We start from the raw sequence: 26,595 nt of genomic DNA, 5'->3' as shown, positions 1-26,595 counted from the left end.
CTTGTCAAGGGAAAGACATCCGCAGATGTTAGTGCACTTTACTGCACTTGTCCCCACGTAATATTTCTCGATCGCTTGAACGCTTGTACTCTAGCCCCGTCTGTTCTTTTCCGCCGGAAGTCCAAGTATAATACTGTTTTCTCTAAAGCGAAAACTGCGAGCAGTTTTCGCTTCCCGCAGTTTCTGCAGTACGTCATTGCCCTTTTCTATTAATCTTGTTAACATCATGCTGAAAAAAATCTGGCTGCAAGCTAAAAACTTTTTATGCGAAGCATACTAGCCGCACAACCGAGCTCTACCTTGCTGCGCCGCGCGCGGCCGCGTAGCTACCACTTGACCTACATCGGCGCACCACGTGATATGACGTCACAACAGCTGTGAAAGCTGGGGCTCAACTCGTGCGCTCGCTTGCGGACGCGCAGACTCCGCCGGCGGCCTAACTCCCGCTCCTACCGCTAGGAGATACTGACGTCACGCAATTGTATAAAAGGCGACGCACTCGTTGAGTCAAGTTGAGCAGCGAGATGTCGGCCAGGGAGAGGGCGGCTCGCCAGACCGCAAAGCGCAAGTTACAAAGAGCCTCGGAAACGGGAGAATAACGAGAAGTACGGCTTGCCAAGCGACGTATGCTTCGCATCCTAGGCTTAACCATAAGCTAAGCCAGGCCATTTTTTTTCGGCAGTCTAATGCATGCACCTCGAGTCAACCTTAAGATGCGGAGTTAGCTGGTTATGTTTAAGAAGCATGTTCGCAAAAACAAAACGAGCCTCTCCGATAATTACATCCTAACTCAAGCTGTTTACTAAAAGATGAAAACATACAGGCGCCGCCGTGGTGGCTGAGTGGTTATGGCACTCGCCTGCTGACCCGAAAGTGCGGGTTTGATGCCGGCCGCGAAGGTAAAATATCGATGGAGGGGAAATATTAGAGGCCCGTCTACTGTTCACTGTCAGTACACGTTAAAGAACCTTAGGTGGTCGAAATTTCCTGAGCACTTAACAAATGCGTCCCTCATAGCCTGAGTCGCTTTGGAACGTTCAACCCCGATAAAGAAAAAGAAAACATACAGAGTAACTGAACCGCTGCTTGGTAATTATAATTGGTTTTTGGGTGAAAGGAAATGGCGCAGTATCTGTCTCATATATCGTTGGACACCTGAACCGCGCCGTAAGGAAAGGGATAAGGGAGGTAGTGAAAGAAGAAAGGAAGAAAAAGGTGCCGTAGTGGAGGGCTCCGGAGTAATTTGGACCACCTGGGGATCTTTAACGTGCACTGACATCGCACAGCACACGGGCGCCTTAGCGTTTTTCCTCCATAAAAACGCACCCGCCGCGGTCGGGTTCGAACCCGGGAACTCCGGATCAGTAGTCGAGCGCCCTAACCACTGAGCCACCGCGGCAGGGCTGCTTGGTAATAGCCAGATTCTCTTTTTATAAGTCGATAAGAGGAATACTTCCGTCATTTCATGCCGATATATGCCCCTGCCGCAAATTGAATATACATTAATGTCACCTTTTCACGCTCTTTAGCGTGCGCTCCCAGACACCCTAAGAGCGTGGGGGGGTAGTGGTCTCGGTCACAAAGGAGATGCCCTCGACTCAGCGTGGCAAGCTCAGCCGGAGACCAGCTACCAAGTAACAAGGGGTTGGTCGTTGGTGCCCAGCTTTCGCCGGTCGCAAGCCAGAGAATGGGTCGCAGCCAAAAGTTCACAAAACAAAACAAAGCTTATACCGCTAAGAGACGATACAGCGGATTTCAGAATCACTCGTAGGAGCACATAAAAAGTGATTTACAATACAATGCAACTCGTGCAAAGTAACACTTGAGAGAGATTACAATACATCAAAAGCTTTGCACCTAAAGTGCACTAACATAAGAAGGAGACAAACAAACAAAACACAATTTGTTTACCGGCCACTGCGACAGTCCGACGGCCTGAGGAACACGACGGAGCCGTCCCGCAGGTTGGCGAACGCTGCCCCGCTAGTCCGTGGCTGGGCTAGTGTGGTCTCCCGGGTGTCGAGCGGGCGCGCTTCTCTGAAACTTGAATGACGGTTCGGGCTGACAGACAGCGGTCAACGCCCTTCATTTATAGGTGCGCGCCGCGTGGTTCCGTCCTTCGCGCCAAGGCAGGCGCGCACATACACACAGTATCAACTGCGCAATTTCATTCTCGCGTCGGGCGCGTGACCCCATCGGTCAAGCGCAAAACCCGATACGAGAACTTTTCAGGTCCTTCTCGCGATGTGCCGTCGTCGACGCGAGAGAAAAGGGAAGAGGACATCACTTAGCGCGGTCAAGGCTACGCCCTCTCTGTCGACAATGGGTACAATGTACTCCAACCTTCTGGAACAATCCACGGCGCACGCAGCCATGTTCCCTTTGGCGCCGCGTCCGGGAGCAAACTGGAAAGGGCCGCAGACACTGAAGGGTTCACGCTTTCCGGGGTTCTTTCACCACTGTTCGTTTTCGCTACGACTCGCGTGGGCGCAATTTTTTTTCCCTAATATGCTGCGAATTTTGTGACAATGGAGCACAAAAAAGATGTAATGCAAATTTCTTGAAACCATTGTCGGCCAACATCTCCCGACATGTGCTGCAGCTCCTGATATTTGCAATAATCTCTCCGGCAGTGTTTCGCTGCATACCTAACTTCAAGTTATGCGTTAATTCGCTGTGTATATGATTCTGCGCTATGGATTCGGCGCAGCGCCTCAGCAAATTCGGACATATATGACGCAGGACGTAAAGAGTTCGCATAAAACTTACGAATGTTGAATCTGTGTTCTTTGTTCCTCGCCTCCGTCGCCTGCCATTCCAGCCTGAGCCATCGCTGGCGAATAGCCTACAATCAGTACATGCTACGAGGGATCAGCAGCGTAAATAATTTGATAGAAATCCGACACTTCCTTTTATGGCCGCAATACCTGTCCTATGAACTTTTTAGTGGCTTAAAATTTCAGGGAAAATTCTTTTATTATTTGTTTAATTAATTATTGCATAGTACCAGCCTGGATGCGAGGTCTTAGGCAAGAATAGGTGGTACAAAGCAAGCGAATATACCTAAATACAATGTACATCCAGTGCAACAAATGAAAGCACGAAAAGACATGTAGAACACATAAAAGCAAAAACTTATACATAAACATCAGGTTAGGACAACGTGGAACTGTGCTGTGCCTTACGGAACGCTCTCAAAAAAGAAGACACGTACGGTTGAACACACAACTAAACTCCGAACATTTCTAAGAAAACGTGTCTCCTCGTTCATGATGAAGTACAGCAACCTGCTTTTTTCTTTATTATGTAATGCCGCACGTCGAGAACATGCGCGCGAAGGTATCAAACCAGGCACCCGTCGCAACAGAAGCCAAGATGCGGGAGGGGTAGGTAGGGTCGTCGCGCCCCTAGCGGCGGCAGAGTGCAAGCCGCATGGAGAAGCTCCCATTGTGTTCATCGCCAGTGCGCAGGAGGGTTAGGAAATTGCGCGCCGCCACCGTTCGCGTCCGGCCGTGTTTATGGTAGCCCTTTCCCTCGCAGTTGTGCCACCACGGATGGGCAGCGTGTTTTATCCGCTGGTGTGCTCGTACCATAGGAAGAATATGGGCCGACTGTATCAGCAATTGCGATGGAGCCCCGAAGACGGCGGCTGGGGTGTCGGACGCCATTGCTTTGGCTTAAGAAGAGTAGCGAGGAATTGTAGCGGCTCAAGAAGGGAATGTATATACGTAAACACAGGACCACCAGGAAAGAACCCACTGCCGCTGACTGTACTATGTAGACCGAAAAGGCGAACAGGCTGATAGCGGCGGCTCGTCCAAGCGCGCAAGCAACCAAGAAGGCTCAGATGTTTCCGACCTCGAAGAAACGAAGCGCCTCAGGGCGGTGTGAAGCCGTCTTTGTCAGACATACACAGCCAAGCGAGCTGGCTTTTCAGCCATCCTGGGAGCCTCCTTTTGAGGTTTCTGAACGGTACTAGCGACTACCTTCTTCACCCCTCGGACGTTTGGGGCTTTCGGAGATACTATATGGCTACTAATCGAGAGGGAAGCAAACCCAGTGGGCTGTGTATTTTTGGGATAGGCTGTACCTTCTGAAAACCACGGCTATTGGGAGACCTGGTGAAAGAGCTACCGCCACCAAGCTGCTAAAATACTTCAACACAGGCGACTTTCTTACACTGAGCTGTGCAGTATCGCGAAGTACGGATTTATTGCCAGAGCGACTGCAAAACAGGAAACCGTAGGATTCGGCTACAAAGGTAATTTCCTCGTTAACATGTAATCTCTTTAACATATAATTTTTAATGCAGTGCTAAAGACGAACTTTGCGAGTCGAGTGAAAAAAAATCCTAACAACAAGTGACGCGATCAGCGCGAAACCAAAACGCAGCTCTTGGATTACAAGTGAAGCAAGCGCTCAGATATTCGCCCGCCATATGCGTAGATTTGCAGCAACCATTCTCTAATTTCAAAATTATATTAGGAAAAACCGCAACATAAGCAGAGAAACCCTGAGATATTCCTATTTCCTTAAAGGTTAAGATTTGCTTCGGGGTTAAACACAACACGATTCTGCTTCTGCTATCAGCTTAAGGCACGTAAAAGCATTTTGAAAGCATTCACCTGGAACCGTTGTACCGAAAAGCCTCCAGCTTTTTCAGTATTTTCTCTACAGTCTGGGTCCCAGTTTCGGAAACAACCTCATCCCGATTATTCTACGACAATACCTCAGCTCGTTCACGAGGCTTGCATATTCTCCTTCTAAACTTGAACGCTAGCTCAAAGGTGCACAGCAGTAAACTGATGTTGACCAGTACGTGTGCATTAGCGCTTTCTGTTGCCAAACAAAACCGTATTTTTCGATGAAATTACTGATTTTGTAACCTATAGCAAGGCTCAGTAAAGGAAAACCAGGTGTAACCACCGCCGGCTTTTATCGCAAGTAAACTGCTGTGTGTCAGGACCGTTATGATGTGGATACTTGACACTAGCCTCCTCCTCAATTAATTTCTAACAATAATTACGGAATCCGTTATGGCCATGACATCATGCTTTTGAATGTAGTAGCAGGGAAACGTTTAAATACAACTACCTCATTCACTAACGAAACGAAATAACGAAAAGGGTTCATCTTAGGTTAAGGACAGCCCAGCGAGCCATGGAAAGGAAAATGATAGGTGTAACGTGGCGTAGAGGCATCCGCCTCGCGTGCAAGAGGACTGGGGCTCGAATCCCGGTGCCATGCAATTCTACACCGAATTAAAAAAAAAATAAAATTCTGCGTGTCGATGCAATTGCACAACAAGGCCTGGGGCGCGGCCTGAGCTCGGTGGCCAGAACCGACAGCGCACTCCCTCACCAGAACAGGATTTGGCCACCCTGGTGTCGTAGTTGGCCACCACATTCTATGAACAAACCAATTAACCGTCGGCCCTCAGCCCCAGCAGCTGCGGAGCAACTGGCCACGGCTGTGGTCAGACATGTGACGCAGTGGAGGTTGCTAATAATTTCTGGCTCCGGACAGGCCGCCACTGGAATCTGAACCTGGCAACGTTCAAAGCTAAAACCTTATCTAGTGAGGCTAGCCTAGCAGTGCTGTTCGAGGAACTCGCGGGCTATAAATAGGATGTCATAGGGCTCAGTGAAGTTAGGAGGACAGGTGAGGCGTATACAGTACTAAAGAACGAACACATACCGTGATATCGGTGATTAGCGGAGAGACGAGAACTAGGTGTGGGATTCATCATTAATCAGGATATAGCTGGCAACCTAAGTTGCCAGCTATATCCTTAATACTATAGAATTCCTCGGAGTTATATAGTATTAACGAGAGAGTGGCAGCTATCGTTATTAGGCTCAATAGGAGGTACAAGCTGAAGGTGTTGCAAGCCTACGCGCCCACATCCAGCCATGATGACCAGGTCGTTGAAAGTTTCTATGAAGACGCGAAATCGGCAATGAACAAAGTAACATCACAATACACTGTACTGACGGGCGACTTCAATGCGAATGTGGCCAATAAGCAGACTGGCGACCAAGTGGTAGTCGAGAATAGGATAAGTTCTGGGAATAGCAGTGGAGAGTTATTAGTAAAATTCGCAGGTAGAAATAATTTGCCGATCATGAATACCTTCTTCTGCAAACGAGAAAACAGAAAGTGGACCTGCAAGAGCCCCAATGGTGAGACTAAAAATGTAATTGACTTCATACTATGCGCTCAACCTGGCATGCTTCAGGATGTGGACGTCCTCGGAAAAGTGCGCTGTAGCGACCACCGAATAGTAAGGTCTCCAATTATCTTAGACTTGGGAAGGGAACGAAACAAGCTAGTGAAGTAGTCCATTAACGAGTTAACGATAAAAGGGAAAATAGAGGAATTCAAGATATCGCTGCAGAACAGATATTCAGCCTTAACTGAGGAAGACGATCTTAATATCCATACAATGAACCACAACCTGACAGCTATCATTACGGAGTGTGCAGTAGAGGTAGGCGGTAGGAAGGTTCGACAGGACACCGGCAAGCTATCTCAGGAGACGAAAGATCTGATTAAGAAACGCCAAAGCAAGAGGGCGTCTAACCGTACAGACAGAACAGAACTAGTAGAGCTATCGAACTTAATAAATAATCGCAAGGTAGCCGACATAAGGAAGTTTAATATCGAGAGAATCGAGCATGCTCTAAAGAATGGAGGTACCCAGAAAGCACTGAAGAGGAAACTAGGCATAGGCAAATTTCAGATGTATGCGTTAAGTGGCAAGGAGGGCAATGCCATTAGCAATATGGATAATATAGTTAATGTAGCCAAACAGTTGTGTACCAATCTATACAGCAGCCGATGTAATCAGAACGTTAATGAGAGAAACAGTAGCGCACAGCAATGCGTTATCCCTCCGGTAACTAAATAGCAAGTAAAGAAAGCCTTAGGAGCAATGCAAAGAGGAAAAGCATCTGGTTAAGGTCAGGTAACAGCAGATCTGTTGGAGGACGGAGGGGAAGTTGTGCTAGAAAAGCCAGCCACCCTGTACACGCAATGCCTAATGACCTCGGCCGTACCACAAGCGTGGAAGAACGCAAACATTGTCTTAATTCACATGAAAAGAGACGCCAAGGAGTTGAAAAATTACACACCGTTCAGCTTACTGCCCGTTGCCTACAACGTATTTACTAAGGTAATCGCTAATAGAGTCAGGGCAACCTTACACTTTAATCAACCAAAAGATCAGGCTGGCTTTCGTAAAGGGTATTCAACAATATATCATATTCACACTATCAATCATGCGATTGATAAATGCGCTGAATATAACCAACCCCTTTATATAGCTTTCACTGATTACAAGAAAGCATTCGACTCTGTGGGAACCTCATACAGGCATTGCTCAATCAGAGTATAGAAGAGCCTTATGTGAAAATGCTGGAAGGTATCTATAGCAACTGTACAGCTACCAAAGCCCTCCATAAAGTCAGCAAAAAAATTCCAATAAGGGATGGCATTAGGCAAAGAGATACGATCTCGCCAATGCTATTCACCGCCTTTTTACAGGAGGTATTCAGAAGCCTGAATTGGGAACAGTTGAGAATAAGAATTAAGTAAGAATACTTAATTAACCTGCGATTCGCTGATGACATTGCCTTGCTGAGTCACTCAGGAGATGAACTGCAGTGCATGATCAATGAGTTAGGCAGAGCAGAACGGTGGGTCTAAAAATTTACATGCAGCAAACCAAAGTAATTCTCAACAGTTTAGCAAGGGAACAGCAGTTCACAACTGGAAGCGAGGTGCTGGAAGTGGAAGCATTGTGCGCGCCCATCGCCTTGGATCATTTTGTTCGGGTAAAAACCGCCCTATCATTGTCGCATTCGCTCACTTTAAAGATAAAGACCAGCTTTTATTGGTATGCAGCAGATTTTAAGATACTGGTTACAGTGTGTCCGAGGACTGTTCACCAAATACCCGTCTTGCACGGTAGGTAGGTAAACTCTTTTATTGCGCCCAAAAACAGCGGACCAGTCAAAGGACCGGTTGCGCTGACTTAGAGGAAAGATCTCGCCAATGCTATTCACCGCCTTTTTACAGGAGGTATTCGGAAGCCTGAATTGGGAACAGTTGAGAATAAGAATTAAGGAAGAATACTTAATTAACCTGCGATTCGCTGATGACATTGCCTTGCTGAGTCACTCAGGAGATGAACTGCAGTGCATGATCAATGCGTTAGGCAGAGCAGAACGGTGGGTCTAAAAATTTACATGCAGCAAACCAAAGTAATTCTCAACAGTTTAGCGAGGGAACAGCAGTTCACAACTGGAAGCGAGGTGCTGGAAGTGGAAGCATTGTGCGCGCCCATCGCCTTGGATCATTTTTTTCGGGTAAAAACCGCCCTATCATTGTCGCATTCGCTCACTTTAAAGATAAAGACCAGCTTTTATTGGTATGCAGCAGATTTTAAGATACTGGTTACAGTGTGTTCGAGGACTGTCCGCCAAATGCCCGTCTTGCACGGAAGCGCCTTTATGATTACGGTAAAAGTCGTGGTCTCACTTTTAAAATAAGACATGACGGAATGACATCCGGAAACAAAACGTACACTTTCGATCATGTCAGTAACACCGTAGTTGAACAGCATACCTAGCAATCACTTCAACAGAAACACTTTTCAAAACAGTCTCCCCGTTTTCAATTATCTTTCCACTTTACTAATATCTGCAGTGTCATTCCCAAACGTAGCGGTTGTGCTGTTTAGTTGAATTATGTTCCGTTAATGTTCGTTTATTAACCGAAACCTGGCTTACATCTGCCATCTACGACGTCGAAATATTACCCTGTCTTCCTAACTTTCAGCGCAGAGACATGGGTGGTGGGGGATTCTTAATAGCCACTGATTGCTCGTTACATTGTTCGCCGGTAAACATTTCAAGCCCTTTGAAAATGGTCTGGCTTTGCTGCGATCAATCTTACCCTCGAGTTCTGATCGGAGTTGTTATCGGCCTCCTAACCATGACTCTTCATTTAGTGCTCTGTTTCATGACGCTTTGAACAGATTAACAATCCTCTATCCAAACACTCCGGCTTTATTGTTCGGTGACTTCAATTTTCCTTCCATAATTTGGTATGATCTTGCATCCATTTTCTCAAAAAATATACTTGATAGCGAATTTTTTCAGACCTGCCTTACTTTTGGGTTAGAACAAATAATAGCTCATCCAACTAGAATAACAAATCATTTTGCTAACATTTCGGACTTCGCGCTGACATCCCTACCTGGTAGTTTTTCACCTATAACTTATCCTGAAAGGCTTAGCGATCACGTGGCTATTCATGCTACTTTCTTATGCCTTCTACAGAATACCAAAAAGAAAAAGAAAACACTTACCCCATAGGATAAAAGTGATTACAACAGTTTTCACCGTGACCTGGCTTCTTTCCTCGATAACTTTACCCTTGATTTTCAAGTTCGTTCACTGGAATCGAACTGGTTACTTTTCCAGTCTTTAATGCAACGCCTTATCAGTATACACATTCCTACTATGACAATAACAGAACGACCAAGTTCCCCATGATATAATAAAACACTAAGGAGATTAAACAACAAAAAAAAACGATTATTCCGTACAGCTAAAGCTAATAACATGGCGCATGCTTGGAACAAATATTTCACTGCCTCCGCTAACTATGACGCCGAAGTGGCCAAAGCTAAGGGTAACTTCTTTTCTTACACCCTGCCTAATATGCTGCATAATAATCCAAAGCGCTTCTGGCAAACTATTACCGCTTCTACGTCTAGCGAAATTTCATTAACTGATCATTCTGAGCTTAAATATTCTGATTTAGATGTTCAAATTATCCTAAATTGTCAGTTTTGCTCTGTATTTACTGATGAGCCTCTCGAGCACCTCCCTGAAGTCCGCTGGCTTGATGATTTTCCTGTGGCAAACATCATCTTTGAGCCGGTGGAATATTAAAAATCATAGAATTATTACTAAATTGATCATCTGCTGGTGCTGACGTCATCAACCCGAAAATACTGAATATTACTAAAGATCTTTGTAGTGTCATATTTTCTCTGATGTCGCTTTCTACGTCCTCACTACCACGCGATTGGGGGATCGGGAAGGTCATTCTATTCTACAAAAAAGGTAACCAATCATCACCACTTAATTACGGACCTATCTCGTTAACAAGTGTTTGCTGTAAAATCATGGAACATGTAATATATTCCCATACTGCCAAGTTTCTATCATCGCATAATTTCTTTCATCCTAATCAACATGGCTCCCACAAAGGTCGTTCCTGAGATACACAACTTGCTCTCTTCCTTAATGACGTACATGCATGTCTAGATCATAGCGTTCCTACGGATGCCACATTCATAGATTTTGAAAAAGCGTTTGATAAAGTCCCTCATGCACGCCTCATTCTTAAACTTTCACGCCTAAACCTACATCCTTTGGTTCTGGATTGGATCCGCGTATTCTTAATGGACCGTTATCAATTCGTTTACGCTAATTCTCATTCGTCATCAATTCCTTCACGGTAATTCTCATTCGTCATCACTTTGTCCTGTTTTGTCTGGCGTTCCGCAAGGATCTGTCTTAGGCCCCCTTCTATTTCTTTTTTATATAAATGATTTGCCCTCTAACATCACTTCTAACATACGGCAATTTGCTGACGATTGTGTCATCTATCGCCCAATAGTCAACAAGTCCGATATTACCATCCTCCAAGAAGACCTGCTACGCGTACAAGAGTGGTGTAAAACCTAGCTAATGTCATTAAATTCTGCTAAAACTTCCCTTCTTTCATTCCACCGACGGCGCAGCCACCAGGATGCAATTTATAGAATTAACAACCTTCCCATTAATGCAGTAGATTCTTATAAATATCTCGGTATTCATTTAAGTAAAAATCTAACCTGATCGCAACACGTTCACCATGTAACAAATTCAGCTAATCAAGTTTTAGGTTACCTGCTTCGTAACCTTGCCTTAGCACCGCGTTCCATAAAATTGCTTACTTACTTAATATTTGTACGGTCGAAATTATAGTTTTCATGCGCCGCCTATGCTCCTAACTGTGCTAACCTGATTGACACGCTCGAATCAGTCCAGAATCGCGCTGCAAGACTCGTTTGTTCAAATTTTTCATACCGCACTAGCGATTCCGCACTAAAGTTTCAGCTTTATCTCCCCACATGGGCCTGACGTCGCAAGATCGCCTGTCTTTCCTTATATCACAAATTTTTTCATACCTTTAATCACGAAGTTACTCCTATCACACGCGCTCATCGTATTTCCCGTAATTGTCGCCATAACGCCGTCTACCCTCTGAAAGCCCGCACCGAAACATATCACCAGTATTTTTTTTCTGAAAACAGCCCGAGACTGGAATGACCTTCCATCCGAAGTGGCAACCATCATCGCCTACAGCAGGTTCAAAACCGCCCTCGAACATCATCTGTATTCATGCTAATTGTCTTCTCAGCCCACTCCTCATGTAATTTCCCTCGTGGACCTTTGAGCAACAAATAAATAAATAAAGAATACCCATACATAGGGCAGATAGTGACCGCTGATCCGGATCATGAGAGGGAAATAACTAGGATAAGAATGGAGTGGAGCGCATATGGCAGGTTCTCTCAGATCATGAATAGGGGTTTCCCATATATCTCAAGAGAAATGTGTACAACAGCTGTATCTTGCGGGTACCCACCTACGGGGCAGAAACGTGGAGGCTAACGAAAAGGGTTCAGCTTAGGTTAAGGACAACACAGAGAGCCATGGAAAGAAAAATTATAGGTGTATCGTTAAAAGACCAGAAGCGGGCAGAGTGGGTGAGGGAACAAACACGAGTTAGTGACATCCTAGTCGAAATCAAGAGGAATCTAATGGCCTTGGGCAGGGCATCTACTGCGAAGGCAAGATAACCGCTGGTCCTTAAGGGTAACGGAGTGGATTTCAAGAGGAGGCAAGCGTAGCAGGGGCTGGCAGAAGGTTTGGTGAGCGGATAAGACTAGAAAGTTTGCAGGCAAAGGGTGGGCGCAGCTGGCAAAGAACAGGGTTAATTGGAAAGATATGGAGAGGCCTTTGCTCTGCAGTGGGTGTAGTCGGGCTGATGATGATGATGACCTCATTCATATACGCGTCTTGTGCTGCCAGCCAGTTACTCATAGACAACAAAAAGAATAAATTATCTTTTAAGATTTTTATTGAGAAAAAATTAGAGTCCTGCCCAGTGTTCATTTAAAGCATGCGCTCAGTAGAAAATAAATGCGGTTTCTCAAAACACTTTGTCTATGCTCTAATCCCTAGCACAGGCGCCCACAGACTTGACATGGATGACGGAAAACGTGGCTTCGAGTGCCGCCAACGCCACGAATATATAGTCATCTGGTGCGAGATAATGCTCTCGGTACGTTACGGCGGCTGAAGATAGCTGGTCCGCTGCTCGCTTTGACTGCTTTCCACCTGTGCCCGATAGCCGCGTCGATAGCGCACTCGTTACGGGGACGTTTCTCTGCGTTTCGCTCGCCGATGCCACCTCGCACTCCCGGGCAACGCGTTGCAGTTTTCTTATCATGGGAACTCGAAATTGCGCGCTGAACTGCCTCAGCTCACGTGCCTTGCGATTTTGATTTGAAGGCTGCCGTGCTGACAAAATAAATGTAATGAGCAATGCGTATCGTTTACAAGTTCACCCAGCCGGTCACACTGCTCATAGCATTTAATTTATTAGACAGCAGCCTTCGGACCAAACTCGAAATTCGCGCGAGCTGAGGCAGTTTAGCGCGCATTTTCGGGTTCCCACGATAAGAAAACTGCAACACGGGCTGCAGGGGCGTGCGAGGCCGCATCCGTGACCAAAAATTGCTGTGGCTCAACTCTGCTGGGCCAGGTTTCACAGAGCGAATGCTCGATTAAACACAGTTAGGTCTGTGCTCACCTTTACTGCAACACCCAGTTATTCCTTACAGTTAACACTTGACAAGCATTGGTTCTTTCTGCAAAGTAAGGTAAATACAGTCTTAAGACCGTGAAGTAGTTTGCTACATTTTCAATCAGGGAAATTTCCAGGTCACATGTAGGCGGGAACTTGTAGAACACGAAATCAAAGGCAGTGTTGCACTTGGTGGTTAGCACCGCAAGGTCGGAGGCGAGAGACAAATCAGTCATCTCCCATCTCAACAGGAAAACCAGGCTCTATTTTGTTCGTCTCCGAAGAGTAGTATAGGGCAGTCTCTGCTCGTAGTAGGGCATACACATAGCCATAACATCCACGGTATCCACGACGAAAGTGCTAGGCGCTACGTATACACCCTGTTGTTGCACCGGTCTTCAAATTGGCTATATGTTGAGCCAGCTGTCCCATGTGGACGGAGAAGTTAGACTATAGGAGAGCGAGGAGAACGAGAGAAGGGCAGAGAAAGGAGGCGCACATCGCAACAGCGATCGTCTAGCCGGCGAAGCGGCAAGGGCGACGACGGCATGCAGAACAGATACACCCGGTTGCAAGAGAACACCCCCCCCCCCCCCCCCCTCCCTCGCCAAGCGGCGCAGGCCCTCTGAGTTCCCAGCCCCCTAGGGCCAGGAGCAGCAGCCCTTCCCCGCTATGCTTCTCGCGTTATCTAGGCGGTGAACGCTCCCTTTTACCTAGCAAGAGCGAGTCACTGTGCGAACCACGTGACACAACTGGTGAGAGCAGCCAGTTGGAGCAACGGCCGGCGCAGCGGTGGGCGTGACTGCTAAGTGCACAGCTGTGGCGGTAGTGCGCCTCCCGTTCGAGGAAATTTCAGGAACAGATTTGACCTCGAGCTCTGCATGAGAGAAGCGCAGCTTCGCTCCAAAACAGGATAAGTGTCCCCATAACGAGCATGCTGTATACGCGACGATTGGGCACAGGCGAAAAGATGGATGGATGGATGGATGGATGGATGGATGGATGGATGGATGGATGGATGGATGGATGGATGGATGGATGGATGGATGGACGGACGCACGGATGGACGGATGAACGAACCGATGGATGGATGGACGGACGGACGGATGGACGGAAGGACGGACGGATGGATGGATGGATGGATGGATGGATGGATGGATGGATGGATGGATGGATGGATGGATGGATGGATGGATAGATGGATGGATGGATGGATGGATGGATGGATGGATGGATGGATGGATGGATGGATGGATGGATGGATGGATGGATGGACGTACGGACGGACGGACGGACGGACGGATGGATGGATGGGCGGACGGACGGACGGATGGATGGATGGATGGATGGATGGATGGATGGATGGATGGATGGATGGATGGATGGATGGATGGATGGATGGATGGATGGATGGATGGATGGACGAATGAATGGATGGATCGATTTACGGAAGTTAGGAGCTTCCCCTCTGAAATGGGGTGATAGCAGTTGCCACCACGCTCAGCTTTTTTCCCACTTATGTTTGTTTAACCGTGTGAAAGTTGTTAAAATTCGCCATTTTCTTTAAATACGTCTGTCTACACTTTTAATCTTATGTGAGCTGTGCGCCAGCTATCGTCAGCAGCCGTAAACATACCAAGAGCATTATCTCGCACCCGAATACTATCGTTTCGTGGCGTTGTAGTCCACGCCACGCTTTCCGTCATTATCGTTAAGTCTTTGTGCGCCTGCACATGTAAAAAGGTAAATTTGGTCTATATATGGCTGCTCGCAGTAAACAATTTTGCAATATTTCAGCCACCTGTGGTTGTTCTGCACGCATCCAGCTACATGGGTGCTGTTACATTTCGTCGCCATAATGTTTGCACGGCGGGCATGATGGAAATCTCCTGTTTACATTCGCCAGTAATGAACAGCGCTCTTCTATCGACAACGTGGTTGACCTTGTAACGTCGGTGCACCACAGCAAAAGTTTGAAAAGATTGACCGTGGCATTGTTTTTGGATATCAAGGGCGCGTACGACAACGTAACGCTTCAGGCCATTTTGGACGCAATGGAAGCTGCTGAGATCGGAGGCCCCACGTTCAGCTGGATACGCAGCTATTTATCAGAGAGGTCGTTTTTTGTCCTGACTGCGGACGGACCAAAGTCCTTACACCGAAATTCGCGCGGAGTCCCTCAGGATGGAGTGCTGAGCCCAGTTCTCTTCAACCTTGCTCTTATCGGCCTGGTCGACGTATTGCCACAATCTGCTCAGATCTCGGTATATGGAGACGACATCTGTATTTGGGCATCAGGGGTGACCCGTCCTCAAGTTCGTGCAAGACTTCAAAAGGCGGCATCGATATTGACATCTTATCTTCGCTTGCAGGGCCTGAACATTTCGACCAAAAAGTGTTCACTTGTGGCGTTCACACGCAAAATAATGTCACGCTACATCATTCGCATTAATGGTGAAGCCATTCCCTATGAGAGAAGCCACATACTCCTTGGTGTTGTCATCGACAGGAACCTCTCGTGGAGTCCACATGTCTACGACATGAGAAAGAGACTAATTGCGATTGTCCACGTCCTCTCCTTCCTCGGGGGAAAGTCCTGGGGCGCATCAGTGCGCTCTATGCTGCAACTGTACCGTTCCCTATTTCTGGGCTACATGCGGTACAGTCCTCTGATATTCAGTTCCATTAGAAAGACAAATATCAAGCCTCTTCAAAGTGTGCAAGCGCAAGCTCTCCGTATTTGCCTTGGACTGCCTAAATGTGCATCAACAGCAGCAACTGTTCTTGTTGCCCGGGAACATCCTGTTACTACATACATTGCTGTTGACACCATGAGAACACATATTCGGCACCTCACACGGGTTCCCTGTCATCACCTCTCAACACTCCCAATAATTAGGCCGCGTACTGCATTCGCCAAAGTCATTGAAGCTCATCGCGCATATCTTCCACCGGAGTTCACCCCTGCGTCGAGACCGTGCTCAGCCTTATGGAGTCTTCATGAACCTCGGGTTCACCTCTATATTCCTGGAATTATGAAGAAAGCTGGTGTATCACTACCCGCTCTCAAAGAACTGACATTGAATCACCTGCATTCTTACCACAGTCACCGCATACATGTTTACGTTTGCACAGATGGATCAGTTCACTCGACCAGTTCTGCGGGGTCGGTGGTGATACCGGCCAGATCGATCTTCATGAAAGTGGAGACGACCTATCCAACCTATCCAACATCTTCAACTGGTGCGGAACTCGCAGCCTTACGGGCTGCGGTAGAGTTCATCAGTCAGGAACCTCCACATGACTGGATGGTTTTCGCCGACTCTAAAGCAGCCCGTCAAGCCCTGCAAGCTGCGCTACGCCGCGGGTCGCAGGAACAACTTGTTGCTGAGATCCGTCTACTGTACCACGGCACCGTTTCGAAAGGTTATGACATTTTTCAATGGCTGCCACAACACTGCGGTATTAACGGTAATCACCAGGCCGATGCAGCCGCGCGTTCGGCTCACAACGACGGACTTCCAGTGAGGATCCCAATCTCAAGACCTGACGCAGCGTGTGGGCTTCGCCCTTTGGCGCTGGAGTTCACACTTTTAGCTTGGAACACGGGAGAGTTTTGCAACCTCCGCCTCAAGACACTGGACCCTGCACTGCGCCTTCATCTTCCACGTAACTTAGCACGTCGCGACGCAACATTGTTATGCCGTTTATGGATCGGCGTTGCTTTTACCAACCACTATGCTTTCCGGATGGGGATGGCCGACAGTCCTGCCTGTGAAAGCTGCGGTTGTGAGGAGACAATCGCTCATCTTCTGTCTGAGTGCCCTGCATTTGCGAGTGCAAGACATACACTGCGTTGTGCCCTGGACCGCCTCGATCCTCGCCCATTAACAGAGCAAAAGATCCTCGGTCCGTGGCCACAGCGGTCGACTGCCCTCAAGGCATACAAGGCACTCTTTGCCTACTTGAGAGCGACTGGATTGAGTGACAAATTGTGACAGCGTTGTGCGTGTGTGTGTGTGTGTTATGCCTTTTTCCCCTTCTCTCTTCCTCCTTTTAACCTCCTAATCCCTCTTCCCCAGTGCAGGGTAGCCAACCGGAACCCCTTTCGGGTTACCATCCCTGTCTTTCCTACCTACCTACCTACCTACCTACCTACCTACCTACCTACCTACCTACCTACCTACCTACCTACCTACCTACCTACCTACCTACCTACCTACCTACCTACCTACCTACCTACCTACCTACCTACCTCTTCCCCAGTGCAGGGTAGCCAACCGGAACCCCTTTCGGGTTACCATCCCTGTCTTTCCTACCTACCTACCTACCTACCTACCTACCTACCTACCTACCTACCTACCTACCTACCTACCTACCTTACCTTACCTTACCTTACCTTACCTTACCTTACCTTACCTACCTACCTTGCCTGCCTGCCTGCCCTGCCTGCCTAGCCTGCCTGCCTGCCTGCCTGCCTGCCTGCCTGCCTGCCTGCCTGCCTGCCTACCTACCTACCTACCTACCTACCCTACCCTACCCTACCCTACCCTACCCTACCCTACCCTACCTTACCTTACCTTACCTTACCTTACCTTACCCTACCTTCCCCTACCCTACCTTACCCTACCCTACCTTACCCTACCTTACCCTACCTTACCCTACCTTACCTTACCTTACCTTACCTTACCTTACCTTACCTACACCTCGCAATGGTCACGTTTCACAGCTGGACGCATGTCATAGTGCTTGATTGCTCAAGAACCTATCAACAACAGAGAAACCAGCGGGCTTCGCGGCCGCTGGGTCGGTGCAAAGGCATAAGGAGTTCAGTGGATGCTACTTTATATATGATTTTAGTTAGGCGCCTTTCATCTGCAAGCGATGGCCCGTCGCTGTCCGATAATAATTTTGCGACGGTAGCTGGAGCTAACTACCAAAAAATTTGCCACAGGTTCTTTCGGCTCTTCGCTGCCTCTTAGCATGCTATAAAGGCTACAGCGCAGCTTTTGAAATGCCTAACGATGCGTCGCACATTTTGCCGCTAGAGAATGGTGTGAGAAGTGTCTGCTCTCTCGCTTCAGTGGCGTTTGACGGTCATATTGTATTGCCTTTTATTTTGTTCTTCTCCCACCCGGCTATGTACCCAAAATGTGAGGTTGCATTTTCTATAAATAAGAAATCAGAGCAGATGTAAAGAATAGTTTCCCACCTTCAATTTCTGCTGGTATTTCTCCCCGAAATGCCCATCCGTCGATGATATCAACCACTTTTATGCCGCGAGTTTATCGCGCAATTGCAGTCAGGCGGAGAGCGGTGCTCAGTGAAGAGCTGACACGGAGCGGCTTGGTTGCAGGTATTGGCTACGCCATTTGCATTCTGGACCTGTACATGGCCATGTACTACAACACGGTCATCGCATGGGCACTCTACTACCTGGTGGCTTCGCTGGCCTCCGAGCTGCCGTGGACTCGCTGCGACAACCCCTGGAACACAAAGACGTGCCGAACTCTAGCTGAGCGCGCCAATGCAACGGGCCTCGCCACCAGCCCTGCCCAGGAGTACTTCGAGTGAGCAGTTGTTTTAAACATCCTTACTATGCGCATGCTAATCTCAACTGTGACTACATGCTCCGCGTCTGCTTTTTAGGAGTTTGAGCCTCTGATCTAAGCACTTCAGCGTAAAGTTGCAAAATTAACGAAATTTTAAAAATGTGGTATGACCGTACTCTAAATCAGTTCCTTGATTCTAGCGGGAGAAACTCAGAAAATCAAAATTAAGTGCGGAGACAAAAAAACGGCAAAAATGGAGACTGAAATTCAACTAAGAGCACATTCGGTCAACTAAAACACATTTCAGTTCCTTTCAGAAGTCGATAGCCCGTGAAACACTTGGAGGCTATTCGTCCTATTCACTGCTATCGGGACAACCTTGTACTGATAGGAGTTTGTTAACGCGAAAATTGCATCTAAAGAACAGAGCGTATTTTTGTTTGTTCCACTGTAATATCTAATAGGTTAGCAAAATCAGCGACAGTTTGTAGAATCAATCCCTCAAAATATTTGAAAAGGTGGAACTAGTCGAATTACTTTTTTGGCTGTTTGAAATATACATGCTTATTTCACTTCAGAATCAAGAAAGGGAGAATTTCTTTATAGTGCACAAAGGTGAACAATAATTTTTTTTCACTATGTTGAAGCTTTAAAGCGCCTCTGTGTAATGGCCACACATTAATTTCGCATACTCAAAGTTTAACTTTGCATATGTAATATATGCTCGCAGCTTTGTACTCACAGGAGTAGCATTTTTAAGCAATATTTGAAGGTAGCCTAGCTTGTAAAGAGCTGTAGAAGCGGAAATATTTGGGATATCTACTGAGCACTATAGATAATTTGTAAGGATTACACCGATGCTCCGATTTGTCAAACTGAAAACTTACACAGTACTTACACAGTTTGAAGAGGCTGGCTGAGCCTTTTTTGCGTGAGGCCAGCACGAAACATATTTTACTCGCTCACTTCCACGCCGCAGCATTCAGCCGGTCATCGATTGCCGCAAGAGCCGCTGGAAAGAAAGAGTCATGGTAATTTGTGCACTAGCTGTTTTCAGATCGTCAGCAATTGCATTTTTAAATCATATATATGCTTTGGAAATAGCAAAGATCCGTCTCACACTTCCACTGTTAACTTAAAGGTCCCAACAAGCGAACTTCACCAGAGGGGACGGGCTTCTCCAGACTAACCGTGCGTAGTCATGAAGCCTGTAGTGTGTCGTCATGCTTCAAATAAATTAGCCTTCCTACCTTCCAGCCGTCCTTCATGGTCGAAGAATAATCTGGCGGTTCAGTTTTTTCTTCAAATTGTTATCCTAGACTGAAATCGATCTAATTACATTCAAGCGAAGCTCGAGGCACTTAAATTCATGCAACAGTTCACGATGTGGAATGTTGTTGAAAGGCTTACAAAACTCCAAATGCTAAACATCCAAAGCGCCAGACAATTCAAGCATTCTAAAAATGCAAATAGTTTTTTAGACGAATTTTCACAACTTGCAGGTGCCTTTCCTAAGGCCATGCAGATGGACAGACAATCTTTCCAGTTTGACGAGAAATTTTTAAGTAACTTGCGATAACATGCTCTTACATTATACAGCATTACCATCTTAACTGATTCCAAGCAGTAGCTAATAACCAACAGGTGACGTCGTGTGTGGTTTGCTGGTATTTCGCGTGGTTATTTCCGGACGACGTTTTTTTTTTTATTGCCAGAGTTCGGAAAAAGTTAAGCATATCCGTGCTAAATCCAGAGCTCGGTTGAACATAGGCAATGAATAATAAATAGAGAAGGCCATCTGCCTTGCAGATTTTTAGGTGCAACGTAAAAAGAGGAAGAGGGCAGAGTGGATCACGGAAAAAGTTCGGGGCATTGACATCCTAGCTGAAAGTGGGCGTGGGCAGGGCATATAATGCGAAGGCAAAGTAACCGAGGGTCGCTAAGGATAACGAACCCCTATATATAGCGTTCATGGATCAAGAGAAAACCTTTGATTCAGTGGCAGCCTTAGCAGTAATGCAGGCATTGCGGAATCACGGTGTAGAAGAGACATGTGAAAATACTGGAAGGTGTCTATAACGATTGGAAGGTGTCTATAACGACTAAAAATACAGGAAGGTGTCTATAACAGCTGGAAAAGGACAGGGTTAATTCGAGATCTACGGGAGGCGCCTTTGTCTTGCACTGGGGTTAGTCCGGCTGATGATGATGCCGATTCCATCTTTGCTCAAGCTTCCGCTGCCACCACGGGTGATCAGCGAAAACGCGATCAATTTCACAATGGAAAAGCAAGAGCATCCCACAGTCGGTCGAAATGACCAGGAACGGAATCGCAAGTGCATAATGCACCGCAGTACCCTGCGTTCTTGCAATATGGTAGTGCTGGCAGATTATTAAGCCGAGCGCATGGACGCGTCTTCGTTCTGTAAATTACGCAGTATGAATGCACCACATATCATGGCTGCTATTATATTTGGCGAATGCTGCCCGCATTTCGTTCGAAATAATCATCATAAAAGTATGATTTACGCATTATACGGTGCGAGAGAGAGAGAGAGATATCTTTAATTTGCAGACGTTAAAAATGACGGGGGAGCAGGCTATAGCCTAAATCCCCATTCATTCCCCTAACCGTCGGCCAGAATCTCTTGGGACTCGGCGGCGGTCAGAGCGAGACCGATGACTTTGCTTTGTTGTTCTGCTTCGTGGTTGAACAATAAGGTCTCCCTGGGTTGTACATTTCTATTCGGATCATCATAGAAAGGACCGGTTCAGACCAACAATATTATTTCAAGACTGAAATACTGTTAGGTTTTGTTTATGCAGTGCATAATTGAGCACCGATATCTACAAGTTAGAACGGGAACTTATCGTGAAGAAATCAACAATCAACTTCTCCGCTCTCTAATGCCTCGTACAGGACAAGCATACAAATGCTGCACAAGCAAGTTGAAAAATTCAGTCTCCAATTTTTTCTCAATGTTCTTTGAGATATCACTGAAGCTGTGCACGTAAAATACGTCCAAATTACCTTTGTCATTTCTAATAACAAAAGGCGGATACCATAGACTTCATCCGTTGGCTGTTACGGGCTTTTGAGAGAGGCCGGCTGTGGGTGACACTCCGCGGCGCAACGGGTCCCGTGCATTTCCCAAGAATGGCGCCACGGTGGCCCCAGACAAACACACACGCTCTCCTCCCGGACGCCGGATGATCCGGAACCGAGCCCCGCCTAAGAGGCCCTATCGGTCCTTTCTAAATATCATCAAATAATTACATTCTACAAATTCAGGCGCACGACATCGCCACCACCCCACAGTGCCTTGTCGCCCTTATCCAGCGCCACATGACGACGATGACAGACGGGGTGCTTTATTGCGCCCCACCGTCTCTCGTGCTTGCACCCCAGCTTCCCCCTGATTGTAACACATGTGGCGCGCCCAGATGCACACTTTTCAGCTACCTTTGGGAATGTCCTTCACCACAGGGGACACCCCCCCTCCCCAATTCCACTCATTCTTCCTGGGAGGCTGCTTTACGGACCGCTCAGCCCGCCGACCAGAAATGGCTGGTTGATCGGACTTTATGTGAAGCACAAGCCCGTGGACTCCTGGACCAGTAGGGGACCATACTGGAAGTTTTTTTTGTCTAATAAGCTGTTTCCATCTATTTATCCCTCCACACATGCACGTCGAAGACCGCCCGACTCGCGCTGTCGAGACTGAAGCGCGTTCGGGCATTTGATATCAAGTCTGTCAATGCTGCGGCGTCAGCTTTCGCAGGCGGATGTGTTCACGCTGGGGAGCACTCGAACGCGCTGTCTCCTATATTCTTTCCAGGCCTGCGTGGCGTTGTGGCCGCGTACGCTTCTGCATCGCTCGGCATTTCAAAGCCACCACAGCTGCTTAAGCCGAGCAATGGAGCCTGATGAAGACAGAGGTAAGAGGAGGTAGGAGGGGTGGAAAGCGATCGCGTTGCGAGTTAAACGCCACAACAGAAGGCTGTCCATCCCTGCCTACAATGCCCTGACATTTCATGCTTACATCATGGAGAAAGAATGAATGAGAACACTCCCATAGACCCAACACCCCAGTCGCTTCTAGCGCACCCAGCGGTTGGTGAGAGCAACTGGAAAAAAAAAATTGGAGGCCGCTTAAGCTTCGCCTTTAAGAGTGGAACGCGACAGCGTATTGCAGCACTGCCAGGGAGTCCAAGGAACGCCATCGCACGTTCGGCGCGATGCCTTGCCCGTTAGACAAATCGCTCTGCTACATACGGTTAAACGGACGCGCGGAGTGTCAGACCACATAGAAGCGCTGTCAGGCGCCTTGCCGAAGCACGCGGGAGTGAAGTTGCAGTCGTAGTTTGTTTCCTTTCCCCCAAAACCAATTATTATTATTATTAGTTCATCGGTACATCGTTCTCGACAAACCCGATGCCACGAACGCCAGCATACCTTCTGCGCCGAACAAACGGACAGCAAGCCACAAGCTTCGTAGGTGGTAGTGGTTGTTTATTAAAATAATAGTAAAAAGGAAGGAAAAAATTTTTGCTAGCCCCGGCATCGGCCATCGATACTGAAGCACCTGAGTTGGGGCAGCGGAAATAAAGGATAGCAGGCACAATGGAGAAATGAAATGAAAGAGGTGAGGGGACAGGAATAGAGGATAAGGGGAGAAGTAATATGTACAAACTATTTACACAATAAGAAATGTGGCCAGGTTGTGCGCGTGATTAGTTCATTTTAGAGGAATTAAATCACACACGCGCACAGCACTGTGTTGGTTGCAACTGGAGTGGGGCGTCCAGTTATTAATCGTTCAAGGTAGAACTCGCGGTGCGTTCGATCACTGCGTGTAACTACCTGACGGAGAACAGACGGCACGTCAAGCCCGTGTGTTCGAGGAATGCACAGAGGCTCACCAATGTTCGCTCACGAGTGCGCGCACTGCCCTGCGGCCACAATAGCGTCTTGATGGAGTCTGGTAGTATGCCCTGCGCCCTATAGGCCGCGAGCATATCGCAATGAGCATCGGCGAACGCGGCACAGTGAAGGAGCAGGTGTTCTAGTGTTTCCACTGCACCGCATCCGTCACACACATAGCTCGTCGCGATTCTGTGACGCACCCGTCGTTCCCCGGGCCGCACGCAGCCAATGCGCCCGCGGAGGATCATTGCACGTTGTGACCGTGTAAGTCCGCGACAGCTGGTGATACTGTCGATGCGCTCACCTCCTGCGATGCGTGGGTCGGGGTGCTGCTTTCGGAGATGGTCGTGGATGGCCGCACGCACGTCCTCCAGCGCAAGGGGCAGGTCGCTGGCAGGTAGTTGGTGTGCAGCGGTCGCGAGGTCGTCAGCTTCTTCGTTGCCGGCGATGCCGCAGTGACCTGGCACCCACTGTGCACGCACGGCACATCCTCTCTGCGCGAGCGAATTTCCCGCACTAGTGGAGTACCGCGGCCGTTAGATTGCTGGCGGCTGAAGGCGGCGCTGGAGTCGCACAGCAGAGCACTCCTGGGCGGCAGAGGGCCGAGGGTGAGCAGCAGGTCCAGGCCGAGCCGGATCCCCATCAACTCCGCCGTGGTGGAAGAGCCTAGGAAGGTTGCGTGTTGCTGGCTGTGCAGTCGCAGGGCAGGGATGGTATACCCGCCACAGCAAGGGAGCAGCTGTCGCGGGCCACTGAGCCTTCGGTGTACACGAGGAGATGGTCCTGCAGCTTCTCGTGTATGACGGCTCTTGCCAGCTGCTGCACAGCACAGAGGGGTGTGCTCCGCTTCCCCGCAATGCCGACGATCTCTCGCTGTACCTCCGAGGCAGCACGCCAGGGCGCGCAGGACCCGTAGGGGGGGGGGGGGGGGCCTTGTGTCAATTGCTCATACTCGAGCAGCATCGCACCCATTCGTGAGCGCAGGTGCGAGCGCATACGCTGCAGCAGCGACAAGCTTCGTAGTGAACGCGCTTTGGATTTGCGCTGCATTGTTCGCCGCTCACCGCTTGATTCCTGCGTGCCCGCACAGCCCCACTGCATCCGAACGAGACGAGCGGGAGGCGCTGCCGTCGCGCGCCATCTGTTGGGGCAGTAGCGTACATTGCGAGGAGGAGGAGAAGAAGGAATTTTTCGCTCATGGCCGACGCCGACGACACGTACTTTTCTGCGACGCGAGGCCCTTAACGCTCTGGCGTCAAAACGAAAGTTCGTTTCTAAAGCGAAAGCTTTTCTACTCCCCTCCGTAGCTTATTCGCCGTGTTAATAATAATAATAATAATTGGTTTTGGGGGAAAGGAAATGGCGCAGTATCTGTCTCATATATCGTTGGACACCTGAACCGCGCCGTAAGGGAAGGGATAAAGGAGGGAGTGAAAGAAGAAAGGAAGAAGAGGTGCCGTAGTGGAGGGCTCCGGAATAATGTCGACCACCTGGGGATCTTTAACGTGCACTGACATCGCACAGCACACGGGCGCCTTAGCGTTTTTCCTCCATAAAAACGCAGCCACCGCGGTCGGGTTCGAACCCGGGAAGTCCGGATCAGTAGTCGAGCGCCCTTTTAAGGATCCCCAGGTGTTCGAAATTATTCCGGAGCCCTGCACCACGGGAAATCTTTCTTCCTTTCATCTTCGATCCCTCCTTTATCCCTTTCTTTACGGCGTATTTGAGGTGTCCGCCGGTATGTGAAACAGATACTGCGCCATTTCCTTTCCTCAAAACCCAAAAACCAATTTAAAACTAACCGCATCCCCGCAATACCTCCGTGCCCAAATGAATGGTATGGTATAGTATGGTGATAGTGGTTTTTATTAAAATCATAGCAAAAAGGAAGGAAAAGATTTTTGCTAGCCCCGGCATCTGCCATCGATACTGAAGCACCTGAGCTGGGGCAGCGGAAATAAAGGATAGCAGGCAGAATGGATAAATGAAGTGAAAGAGGTGAGGGGACAGGAAGAGAAGATAGGGAGAGAAGTAATATATACAGACTATTTACACAATAAGAAAGTGGCCAGGTTGTGCGCATGATTAGTTCATGTTGGAGGAATTAAAACGCGCACATCACTGTGTTGGCTACAAGTGGAGTGGGGCGTCCAGTTATTAATCGTTCAAGGTAGAACTATGGTATGGTTCAAGGTAGAAAGTATGGTATGTGATGTTATGTTATGCTATGCTATGCTCTGTTACGTTATGTTATGTTATGGTATGGTATGGTATGGTATGGTATGGTATGGTATGGTATGGCATGGCATGGCATGGCATGGCATGGTATGGTACGGTATGGTTAGGTATGGTATGGTGTTGTATGGTATATAATGGTATGGTATGGTACGGTACGGTGTGGGGAAGTGCACGTGGGATATGCGAGACGCCATAGCGAAATCATCATGAATCATTTCGCTCTTCCGGGTTCACAAACGTGCACAGACATCGCGCAGCACACGGGCGTCTTTTCCGCTTTGTGTCCATGCGAATGCGCCAGGTGCATCCAAGACTTGTTCTCACGTCCTAAGGCACAAGCCCGTCGCTGTCGCTCAGTGGCTGTGGTTTCCTGCCCTTAATCACGAGATCTAGGGATCGAATCTCGGCCTAGGCGGCCGCATTTCAATGAAGGTGCAATAAAATACTACAGAGGCTCAAGGCGATTGTTGGGCAGCGTATGCGTTAGCATTAGTGCTCCCCCTAGACGGAGTTGCCGCTGCAGCTGACGGGCTCAGACCGTGCGAGCGGGTGACATGATCAAGCCATGTCAATCACAGTGTGGTGCGTAGCATACCCGCTCCGCTCTCCCTATCCAATCCATCAGTTAGTGTGACACGCCGTACGCCCTCTTCACTCTCTTCCAGCCGCTACCCGTCGCCTCCCACCCTGTTTTTGTTTTTGTTTCCCACTTTTCGCTCTCTTTCTCTGGGGAGGGGCATTTTCCTCTATACTTTCCCACTTGGCAACCTAGGCTTCAGACAGACGGACGAACAGATTTCGCAAGCATGGGGTTTGTAGTGCTATCGTAATAAAAACTGCCGTGTGCAGTGCGATGTCAGCGCACTTGAAAGAAACGCTTGTGGTGATCATCGTCATTTATCGTAGCCATAAATGCCCAAAGAGAATTACCTAATGGGGACCATA

At 48.1% G+C, this 26,595-nt stretch overlaps 1 protein-coding gene across 1 annotated transcript in view; it reads left to right on the top strand.

Annotated features, from left to right (window-relative positions):
• SerT (Serotonin transporter) overlaps positions 1-26,595 on the top strand; it is a 429,862-nt gene that overhangs the window by 59,033 nt on the left and 344,234 nt on the right. The window contains exon 5 of the mRNA XM_077655629.1: positions 18,290-18,503. Coding sequence (XP_077511755.1) covers positions 18,290-18,503 — 214 coding nt within the window. The remainder of the gene's footprint in view (positions 1-18,289; positions 18,504-26,595) is intronic.

This window comes from Amblyomma americanum, chromosome 2, assembly GCF_052857255.1.
Source record: "Amblyomma americanum isolate KBUSLIRL-KWMA chromosome 2, ASM5285725v1, whole genome shotgun sequence".
Lineage (NCBI taxonomy): Eukaryota > Metazoa > Arthropoda > Arachnida > Ixodida > Ixodidae > Amblyomma > Amblyomma americanum.
Note: the sequence above shows the minus strand (reverse complement) of the source record. Positions and strands in the feature narration are given on the sequence as shown.